Source organism: Mustelus asterias, chromosome 22, assembly GCF_964213995.1.
Source record: "Mustelus asterias chromosome 22, sMusAst1.hap1.1, whole genome shotgun sequence".
NCBI lineage: Eukaryota > Metazoa > Chordata > Chondrichthyes > Carcharhiniformes > Triakidae > Mustelus > Mustelus asterias.
In genome coordinates this window covers 55,416,291-55,428,065 of record NC_135822.1, presented here as the reverse complement: position 1 = coordinate 55,428,065, position 11,775 = coordinate 55,416,291, and the positions used below count along the sequence as shown (strand labels likewise).

General features: G+C 51.6%; 1 protein-coding gene across 4 annotated transcripts in view; it reads left to right on the top strand.

Annotated features, from left to right (window-relative positions):
- Positions 1-11,775, top strand: part of LOC144510033 (zinc finger MIZ domain-containing protein 1-like) — a 255,124-nt gene that overhangs the window by 70,279 nt on the left and 173,070 nt on the right. For all 4 annotated transcript variants that reach the window (XM_078239230.1, XM_078239231.1, XM_078239229.1 and 1 more), the window contains exons 3-4: positions 929-1,042; positions 8,910-9,015. In XM_078239230.1, the coding sequence (XP_078095356.1) occupies positions 929-1,042; positions 8,910-9,015 (220 nt within the window). The remainder of the gene's footprint in view (positions 1-928; positions 1,043-8,909; positions 9,016-11,775) is intronic.

The following is an 11,775-nucleotide window of genomic DNA, read 5'->3' as shown; positions in this document are numbered from 1 at the left end:
CACCGACCACAATCCCACCCAGGCCCAATCCCCGAAACCCCACACATTTACCCTGCTAATTACCCTGACACTAAGGGACAATTTAGCATGGCCAATCCCCCTAACCTACACATCTTTGGACACTAAGGGGCAATTTAGCAAGGCCAATCCACCTAACCTACACATCTTTGAACACTAAGGGGCAATTTAGCATGGCCAATCCACCTAACCTGCACATCTTTGGACACTAAGGGACAATTTAGCATGGCCAATCCCCCTAACCTACACATCTTTGAACACTAAGGGGCAATTTAGCATGGCCAATCCACCTAACCTGCACATCTTTGGACACTAAGGGACAATTTAGCATGGCCAATCCACCCAACCTGCTCATCTTTGGGGTGTGGGAGGAAACCGGAGCGCCCGGAGGAAACCCACGCAGACACGGGGAGAACGTGCAAACTCCACACAGAATCGTAGAATCCCAACCATGCGGAAGGGTGCCATTCGGCCCATCCATCCACCCTGCGGCCAGGAGCCCTCGCCTATTCGTATTTGCCCAGGGGCAGCCAATCAGGGCCTGAGGGACGGGCTTGCCATCCAATCAGGGACGCGAGGGCGGGCGGGCTCTTGTAGTTGAGAGGGCCAATAAGCAGCAGGCTGCAGTGGGAGGGAAGTGAGAGAGAGGAGGGTGCCTCAAAATGGCGGAGCCCTTGGCCCTCTTTCAAGTGTAAAACGGGGGGGGAAAAAAAGCAGACATGGTTTCCCTCTGCAATGTCGGGATTTTTTTGAACTGATGTATTGAGAAACTTGCCGCGTCGCAGAGTTTTAGCAGTCACCCCGAATCCCATCTCAAATGGGACTCCTGTTTTGTGTGGTTTTTTATCGTACCTACAATTATTTCCTTCTGTTTGTGTTCTGAACCAACCTCTCTCTCCTCCTCCGCTAGCACCTACAGAGCCCAGGCAGCTTCCAGACTGCAGCGCAAGAGCTCCTAGACTGGTGTGAGGATCCTCGGGCCTTTCAGAGAGCCTTTGAACAGAGTCTCATGGGATGTTTGACGGTACGTACAATCTACTTATCGCTCAGCTTGGAACGGATGTCCGTGTCAGTGGCCTCTTGAGTGACAAGGTTCTGGTCATTGTCACGTGTTAAACCCCAGGCCGGAAACTCCGAGGTATTCTATGAAGTTCGCCTGCACCCTGAGTTTGTCATTGGTGAGCATAAAATGTTTCACTCCAGGTATGATTCAAGTGACCCACTAGGGAGTTTTTACCAAACCAAATTTATTTAAGAACACAGTTAGAATATAACAAAAAGAATTAGCATAACTGCCAATTACAAGACTTAAACATGACACAATATAATCTTTAACAGCTAGCTATCTCTGTTGTTCCAAGTCAAAACACCATCCAACAGACATACACCCAGGGTCTATCTTCCCAGTAACCTCTGACCTGAGCTTAGCTTCCCTGTGACCTGGGCTCACCTTCCCTGTGACCTGAAACAACCTTCCCAGTGACCTGTGACCTGGACCCAGCTTCCCAGTGACCTGGGCCCAACTTCCCAGTGACCTGTGCCCAGCTTCCCAGTGACCTGTGACCTGGGCCCAGCTTCCCAGTGACCTGTGACCTGGGCCCAGCTTGTCCTGTGGCCTGTGCCCACTTGACCTGTGACCTGTGGCCTGAGCCCACTTGACCAGTGACCTGTGACCTGGGCTCAGCTTCCCAGTGACCTGTGACCTGGGCTCAGCTTCCCAATGACCTATGACCTGGGCCCAGCTTCCCCTGTAACCTGTGGCCTGAGCCCACTTGACCAGTGACCTGTGGCCTGAGCCCACTTGACCAGTGACCTGTGACCTGGGCTCAGCTTCCCAATGACCTGTGACCTGGGCCCAGCTTCCCCTGTGACCTGTGGCCTGAGCCCACTTGATCAGTGACCTGTGACCTGGGCCCACCTTCCCAGTGACCTGTGACCTGGGCCCAGCTTCCCAGTGACCTATGACCTGGGCCCAGCTTCCCAGTGACCTGTGACCTGGGCCCAGCTTCCCAGTGACCTGTGACCTGGGCCCAGCTTCCCAGTGACCTGTGACCTGGGCCCAGCTTGCCCTGTGACCTGTGACCTAGGCTCAGCTTTCCCTGTGGCCTGAGCCCACTTAACCTGTGACCTGTGGCCTGAGCCCACTTGATCAGTGACCTGGGCCCAGCTTCCCTGTGACCTGGGCCCAGCTTCCCAATGACCTGGGCCCAGCTTTCCCTGTGACCTGTGGCCTGAGCCCACTTGATCAGTGACCTGGGCCCAGCTTCCCAGTGACCTGTGACCTGGGCCCAGCTTCCCAATGACCTGGGCCCAGCTTTCCCTGTGACCTGTGGTCTGAGCCCACTTGACCTGTGACCTGTGGCCTGAGCCCACTTGATCGGTGACCTGTGACCTGGGCCCACCTTCCCAGTGACCTGTGACCTGGGTCCACCTTCCTCATGGACACCCGGTCCTATCCCTGCTGCCGTCTCGCACAGGAACAGGGCTGGGCCTGAATGAGACCAATACGTGCCTGGAGTTACGAGCCTTGTCTGAAAGCTTGCCTCATTTACAGGAGCGCGACAATATTGTCTCCGATTAATCTTTGTAGCTATTTTCTGAACACTTTGATAGACGATTAAAGAGTTTGAAGAGTGGTGTTTAGTGCTGGTGTGTTATAGGTCACTCGAAGTAAGAGTTACTGTGCCATTTCTCAGATGTTGTAGTCTGGAGCTATGGACAGTGAGGGGAGACGCTCCAATGTGCTTTCTATCACATGGTTAACCAAGAATCTCTCCCGCTCTTCCCACCTCCCATCAGTGAGCAGGAAAGACTCACAATTTGATCATGAACAATTTAGCCATGCTAAATTGCCCCTTAGTGTCCAAAGATGTGCGGGTTAGGTGGATTGGCCATGCTAAATTGCCCCTTAGTGTCCAAAGATGTGTAGGTTAGGCGGATTGGCCATGCTAAATTTCCCCTTAGTGTCCAAAGATGTGCAGGTTAGGTGGATTGGCCATGCTAAATTGCCCCTTAGTGTCCAAAGATGTGCAGGTTAGGTGGATTGGCCATGCTAAATTGTCCCTTAGTGTCCAAAGATGTGCAGGTTAGGTAGATTGGCCATGCTAAATTGCCCCTTAGTGTCCAAAGATGTGCAGGTTAGGTGGATTGGCCATGCTAAATTGCCCCTTAGTGTCCAAAGATGTGCAGGTTAGGTGGATTGGCCATGCTAAATTTCCCCTTAGTGTCCAAAGATGTGCAGGTGAGGTGGATTGGCCATGCTAAATTGCCCCTTAGTGTCCAAAGATGTGCGGGTTAGGTGGATTGGCCATGCTAAATTGTCCCTTAGTGTCCAGAGATGTGCAGGTTAGGTGGATTGGCCATGCTAAATTGCCCCTTAGTGTCCAAAGATGTGCAGGTTAGGTGGATTGGCCATGCAAAATTGCCCCTTAGTGTCCAAAGATGTGCAGGTTAGGTGGATTGGCCATGCTAAATTGTCCCTTAGTGTCCAAAGATGTGCAGGTTAGGTGGATTGGCCATGCTAAATTGACCCTTAGTGTCCAAAGATGTGCAGGTTAGGTGGATTGGCCATGCTAAATTGCCCCTTAGTGTCCAAAGATGTGCAGGTTAGGTGGATTGGCCATGCTAAATTGACCCTTAGTGTCCAAAGATGTGCAGGTTAGGTGGATTGGCCATGCTAAATTGACCCTTAGTGTCCAAAGATGTGCAGGTTAGGTGGATTGGCCATGCTAAATTGCCCCTTAGTGTCCAAAGATGTGCAGGTTAGGTGGATTGGCCATGCTAAATTGCCCCTTAGTGTCCAAAGATGTGCAGGTTAGGTGGATTGGCCATGCTAAATTGCCCCTTAGTGTCCAAAGATGTGCAGGTTAGGTGGATTGGCCATGCTAAATTGACCCTTAGTGTCCAAAGATGTGCAGGTTAGGTGCCTGGAACGCGCTGCCAGAGGAGGTGGTGGAAGCAGGAACATTAGCAACATGTAAGAGGCATCTGGATGGGTCCATGAATAGGGAGGGAATGGAGGTTACGGACCGGGTAAGGGCAGAAGGTTTTTTTCTTTCGTTTAGTTCGGGCATCATGATGAGCACAGGCTTGGAGGGCCGAAGGGCCTGTTCCTGTGCTGGACTTTTCTTTGTTCGTGTTGGACCGGCTGTTTGCAGTGAGATAAACCGGGGGCTGATTGGCAGCGTGAAGTGTCTACAGCTGAGGGAAACGTCAATGCCAACCGGACGCCAGGTTACCACCGACATTTAAAGAGCTAAAGTCACTCAGTTTGGTATTCACCCAGCAATTTCGGAAAGGTTGGAGTTCGCCAACCTGTTAGCTTCGCCCAGCTGGGGTTCACTTAACGATTTAGAATTGTCACTCAACCAACTTCTTTCCCTGGCTGTGTGCCGGGCACCTCCACCCTCCTCGGGCGAGGTTGGCAAGGCTAGCCAGAGGGCACCTCGGGTCTCCCCTCCCCAATGCCCACTGCTGGCATGGTGGCGGGCACTGCCAGTCACAGGTTTGTGGGCTCCACGTCCGCTTCGGAGTGCTGAGCACAAAACTCTAGGCTGGCATTGCCAGCGAGGGAGTACCGCCCTGTCGGAGAAGACGTTCTACCCAATCTCCTCTCCGTAACAGATACTGAAGGAAGTCAGAGTTAGTTTGCCCCCGTGTCCTGGCTAATATTTATCCCGCCAGCAATACTTTTGATGGGTAGAAAGCTGGTTAGCAGATAGGAAGCAAAGAGTTGGCATCAGTGGGTCTTTTTCTGTTGGGCAGTGAGTGACTAGTTTCTATGCTGAAGGTTTATTTATTATTGTCACAAGTAGGCTTACATTAACACTGCAATGAGGTTATTGTGAAAATCCCCCACACTCTGGCGGCTGTGCGGGTTACACTGAGGGAGAATTTAGCACCTAACCAGCACGTCTTTCAGACTGTGGGAGGAAACGGGAGCACCCGGAGGAAACCCACGCAGACACGGGGGAGAACGTGCAGACCCTTTGGACACTAAGGAACAATTTAGCATGGCCAATCCACCTAACCTGCACATCTTTGGACACTGAGGGGCAATTTAGCATGGAAAATCCACCTAACCTGCACATCTTTGGACACTAAGGAACAATTTAGCATGGAAAATCCACCTAACCTGCACATCTTTGGACACTGAGGGGCAATTTAGCATGGAAAATCCACCTAACCTGCACATCTTTAGACACTAAGGGGCAATTTAGCATGGCCAATCCACCTAACCTGCACATCTTTGGACACTAAGGGGCAATTTAGCATGGCTAATCCACCTAACCTGCACACCTTTAGACACTAAGGGGCAATTTAGCATGGCCAATCCACCTAACCTGCACATCTTTGGACACTAAGGGACAATTTAGCATGGAAAATCCACCTAACCTGCACATCTTTGGACACTAAGGGGCAATTTAGCATGGAAAATCCACCTAACCTGCACATCTTTGGACACTAAGGGGCAATTTAGCATGGCCAATCCACCTAACCTGCACATCTTTAGACACTAAGGGGCAATTTAGCATGGCCAATCCACCTAACCTGCACATCTTTGGACACTAAGGGGCAATTTAGCATGGAAAATCCACCTAACCTGCACATCTTTGGACACTAAGGGGCAATTTAGCATGGCCAATCCACCTAACCTGCACATCTTTGGACACTAAGGGACAATTTAGCATGGAAAATCCACCTAACCTGCACATCTTTGGACACTAAGGGGCAATTTAGCATGGCCAATCCACCTAACCTACACATCTTTGGACACTGAGGGGCAATTTAGCATGGCCAATCCACCTAACCAGCACGGCTTTCGGACTGTGGGAGGAAACCGGAGCACCCGGAGGAAACCCACGCAGACACGGGGAAAATGTTCAAATTCCACACAGACGGTGACCCAAGCGGGGAATTGAACCCGGGTCCCTGGCGCTGTGAAGCAGCAGTGCTAACCACTGTGCCTCTGTGCCCTCCCAGTAACTGGGGTTATCTTGACATCCTTCTCTGAACAAGCTTCCTCCTGTACAGCGGGTGTGCGTGTGCCAATAAGCAGTTAATGGGTAGAACATTAGCCAGGGACTGCCTGAGGCGTAGCTGCCATGCTTCAGCTGGTGATGTGGGAGCTCTCTCAGCGTAGGGAAGCATGAAAGGAGGCAGACTGAGTTTCAGAATGTTGACTCATTGAAAAGGTCACAGAGTGAATCACAGTCTAAATTCTAACCGTGCAAATCTCCTAATTAACCTGCCCGCAACATATGTCTCACTAAGGCGAGGGCTTGACTGGACTGGCAAGTAAAAAGCCTCCGTCTTTGCGATCGGTATCTATGGGCCACTGCCTCTGTGCCCTTTCCGACTGCAATCTCCCTCTGCGCACCCACCCCCCCGTGCCAACCCCCCGCCCCACGCCACCCGTCCCCCGCAATTTTCACAGCTCCAAATCCAAACCACAAAATGTCAATTCTGACGATACATGAAACCTAGAATTATGGATCTGATCTGTTGGCCAGACAAGACGTCCTGCTGTGCTATTGCATGTTCCTCGCGAGCTTACCCGCCCCCTCACCGAGCTCCAATGGAAGATCCAATGTCAATAAGTTAAGTGCGCAGAGATAGATTTAAAAAGTACAGCACTTGTAACGGACAGCGCTCACCTCCTAACAGCAGTAATCGAGGGACTGCTCCACTTCCTACATAGAATCTCAGAATCCCTCAAGTGCAGAAGGAGGCCGTTCGGTCCATCGAGTCTGCACTGACTCTCCAGCAGAGCATCTTACTCAGGCCCTATCCCCGTAATCCTACACATCCCACTAATCCTCCTAACCCGCACATCTTTGGACACTAAGGGGCAATTTAGCATGGCCAATCCTCCTAACCCACACATCTTTGGACACTAAGGGGCAATTTAGCATGGCCAATCCTCCTAACCTGCACATCTTTGGACACTAAGGGGCAATTTAGCATGGCCAATCCACCTAACCCACACATCTTTGGACACTAAGGGGCAATTTAGCATGGCCAATCCTCCTAACCCACACATCTTTGGAAACTAAGGGGCAATTTAGCATGGCCAATCCACCTAACCCACACATCTTTGGACACTAAGGGGCAATTTAGCATGGCCAATCCACCTAACCTGCACATCTTTGGACACTAAGGGACAATTTAGCATGGCCAATCCACCTAACCTGCACATCTTTGGACTGTGGGAGGAAACCGGAGCACCCGGAGGAAACCCACAGAGACACAGCGGAGGATGTGCAGACTCCGCACAGACAGTGACCCAAGCCAGGAATCATACCCGGGTCCCTGGCGTTGTGAGGCAGCAGTGCTAACCACTGTGCCACCAAGGATGAGCCTCGTGCAACAGGAAATGCAGTGACACTGCGTTTACCAGCTGAAGTTTGAAATGTGAATCAAATGAACCCTTAATACAATGAAATATCTCCATGTGAATGGTCTATCATTGATAGGTGCCCAGAGTGAATCTGCAGTGTGTTAATATGAAGACTGTCTGCAGCGGGAAGATTATAATGTGGGCACAGACCGGCTGATAGGGTTAAAACTCTCATCTTAGTTCAACGGGACGTGGGCGTCGCTGGCTGGGTCCAGCATTTATTGCCCATCCCTAATTGCCCCTTGAGAAGGTGGTGGGTGAGCCGCCATCTTGAACCTGCTACAGTCCCTGTGGTGTAGGTACACCCACAGTGCTGTTAGGGAGGGAATTCCAGGATTTTGACCCAGCGACAGCGAAGGAACAGCCGATATATTTCCAAGTCAGGATGGTGAGTGGCTCGGAAGGGAACTTGCAGGTGGTGGTGTTCCCCATGTGTCTGCTGCCCTTGTCCTTCTAGATGGTAGAGGTTGTGGGTTTGGAAGGTGCTGTCTAAGGATGAGTTGCTGCAGTGCATCTTGTAGATGGTACACACTGCTGCTACTGAGCGTCGGTGGTGGAGGGAGTGAGTGTTTGTGGATGGGGTGCCAATCAAGCGGGGCTGCTTTGTCCTGGATGGTGTCGAGCTTCTTGAGTGTTGTTGGAGCCGCACCATCCAGGCAAGGGGGAAGTATTCCAACACGGGCAGCACGGTGGCGCAGTGGTCAGCACTGCTGCCTCACAGCACCAGGGAGATGGGTTTGATTCCTGGCTTGGGTCACTGCCTGTGTGGAGTCTGCACATTCTCCCCGTGTCTGCGTGGGTTTCCTCCGGGTGCTCTGGTTTCTTCCCACACTCCAAAGATGTGCGGGTTAGGTGGATTGGCCATGCTAAATTGCCCCTTAGTGTCAGGGGGACTAGCTAGGGTAAATGCATGGGGTTATGGGGATAGGGCCTGGGTGGGATTGTGGTTGGTGCAGACTCGATGGGTCGAATGGCCTCCTTCTGCACTGTAGGATTCTATGATTCATTTAAAGTTCATTTATTAGTGTCACAAGTAGGCTTACATTAACACTGCAATGAAGTAACTGTGAAAATCCCCGAGTCGACACACTCCAGCGCCTGTTCGGGTTACACTGAGGGAGAATTTAGCAGCTAACCAGCACATCTTTCAGACTGTGGGAGGAAACCGGAGCACCCGGAGGAAACCCACGCAGACACGGGGAGAACGTGCAGACTCCACACAGACAGTGACTCAAGCCGGGAATCGAACCCGGGTCCCTGGCGCTGTGAGGCAGCAGTGTTAACCACCGAACCGCCATGCCGCCCATTCTATGATCACACTCCTGACTTGTGCCTTGTAGATGGGGGACAGGCTTTGGGGGAGTCAGGAGGTGAGTTACTCTCCGCAGGATCCCCAGCCTCTGACCTGCTCTGGGAGCCACAGTATTTGGATGGCTGGTTCCAGCTCAGTTTCTGGTCAAGTGTTAATCTGTTCTGCTTCTCTCGGTTTCAGGTAGTGAGCCGTGTATCCACCCAGCAAGGGTTTGATCTGGACCTCGGTTACCGGTTATTGGCTGTTTGCGCCGCCCACAGGGAAAAGTTTACCCCAAAATCGGCAGGTAAGGGGCAACCCCTCAGCCCAAACGCCATCGAAGCCCAGAGTCGACTTTGCGAATGTGGCAGAGACAAGAATGGGTGTTGAACCAGGGCCTGTCTCTCGTTGGCTTGAGATATCTTAGTGATGGTTAGGCCACATTTGGAGTACTGCATCCAGTTCTGGTCGCCGCACTACCAGAAGGACGTGGAGGCGTTAGAGAGAGTGCAGAGAATGTTTACCAGGATGTTGCCTGGTATGGAGGGTCTTAGCTATGAGGAGAGATTGGGTAGACTGGGGTTGTTCTCCTTGGAAAGACGGAGAATGAGGGGAGATCTAATAGAGGTGTACAAGATTATGAAGGGTATAGATAGGGTGAACAGTGGGAAGCTTTTTCCCAGGTCGGAGGTGACGATCACGAGGGGTCACGGGCTCAAGGTGAGAGGGGCGAAGTATATTGGGGCGGCACGGTAGCACAGTGGTTAGCACTGCTGCTTCACAGCTCCAGGGTCCCGAGTTCGATTCCCGGCTTGGGTCATTGTCTGTGTGGAGTTTGCACATTCTCCTCGTGTTTGCGTGGGTTTCCTCCGGGTGCTCCGGTTTCCTCCCACAGTCCAAAGATGTGCGGGTTAGGTTGATTGGCCAGGTTAAAATTGCCCCTGGGATGCGTAGGTTAGAGGGATTAGCGGGTAAATATGTGGGGGTAGGGCCTGGGTGGGATTGTGGTCGGTGCAGACTCGATGGGCCGAATGGCCTCTTTCTGCACTGTAGGGTTTCTATGATTTCTATGATTCTATAACTCAGATATCAGAGGGACGTTTTTTACACAGAGGGTGGTGGGGGCCTGGAATGCGCTGCCAAGTAGGGTGGTGGAGGCAGGCACGCTGACATCTTTTAAGACTTACCTGGATAGTCACATGAGCAGCCTGGGAATGGAGGGATACAAACGATTGGTCTAGTTGGACCAAGGAGCGGCACAGGCTTGGAGGGCCGAAGGGCCTGTTTCCTGTGCTGTACTGTTCTTCGTTCTTTGTTGTTCTTTGATGCTGTTGAACACATCGGCTGGAATTTTACCGGCACGACGGCACTGATCCGGGGGTGGGCGAGGCTCTGGGAACGGCATTCTCCATCGGCCTCGGGGGAGATCGTACGAACCTCGGGGAGGCTGCCGGTAAAATTCCGCCCATTGTGCGTGGGGCAATAAGTGTGTACTCTACCCTACGGTGAGCTGTGAGCAGGACAAGAGGGGACAGGCTCGAGAACGGTGCACACGGAACGGGAAATGACGTTAGAATCATAGAACCCCTACAGTGCAGAAGGAGGCCATTCAGTCCATCGAGTCTACACTGAACACAATCCCACCCAAGCCCTATCCCCATAACCTCACATATTTACCCTGCTAATCCCCCTGACACTAAGGGGCAATTTAGCATGGCCAATCCCCATAACCTGCACATCTTTGGACACCAGCGAACAATTTAGCATGGCCAATCCACCTAACTTGCACATCTTTGGACACCAAGGGACAATATAGCATGGCCAATCCACCTAACTTGCACATCTTTGGACACCAAGGGACAATTTAGCATGGCCAATCCAAATAACCTGCACATCTTTGGACACCAAGGGACAATTTAGCATGACCAATCCAAATAACCTGCACATCTTTGGACACCAAGGGACAATTTAGCATGGCCAATCCACCTAACTTGCACATCTTTGGACACCAAGGGGCAATTTAGCATGGCCAATCCACCTAACTTGCACATCTTTGGACACTAAGGGACAATTTAGCATGGCCAATCCAAATAACCTGCACATCTTTGGACACCAAGAAACAATTTAGCATGGCCAATCCACCAAACACACACACCTTTGGACACTAAAGGGCAATTTAACATGGCCAATCCACCTAACCGACACATCTTTGGACACCAAGGGACAATTTAGCATGGCCAATCCCCCTAACCTGCACATCTTTGGACACTAAGGGGCAATTTAGCATGGCCAATCCACCAAACACGCACATCTTTGGACACTAAGGGGCAATTTAGCATGGCCAATCCCCCTAACCTGCACATCTTTGGACACTAAGGGGCAATTTAGCATGGCCAATCCACCAAACACGCACATCATTGGACACTAAGGGGCAATTTAGCATGGCCAATCCACCTAACCCACACATCTTTGAACACCAAGGGGCAATTTAGCATGGCCAATCACCTAACCCACACATCTTTGAACACCAAGGGGCAATTTAGCATGGCCAATCCACCTAACCCACACATCTTTGAACACCAAGGGGCAATTTAGCATGGCCAATCACCTAACCCACACATCTTTGAACACCAAGGGGCAATTTAGCATGGCCAATCCACCGAACACGCACATCTTTGGATTGTGGGAGGAAACCGGAGCATCCGGAGAAAACCCGTGCAGACACGGGGAGAACGTGCAGACTCCACACAGGCAGTGATCCAAGGCCAGAATTGAACCCGGGTCCCTGGCGCTGTGAGGCAGCAGTGCTAACCACTGTGCCACCGTGCTGCCCACGTTCCGAATTAGACAGTATAATGTTAAAGAGGGTGAAGCAACAAGGGGACCTGGGCGTACGCAAAACCTTTCAGGTGGCAGGACAGGTTTGAGAAGATTGTTCTTGAGCAGGCTGTTTGCTGGAGTTAGTCGGGGTAAACTGCTTCCAGTGGAGGAGATTTGACAGGGAGACGGGAAAGGATTGAGAGGTAATGTGAGGAAAGACTTCCTTTACACATTTGTCGGGAGCTCC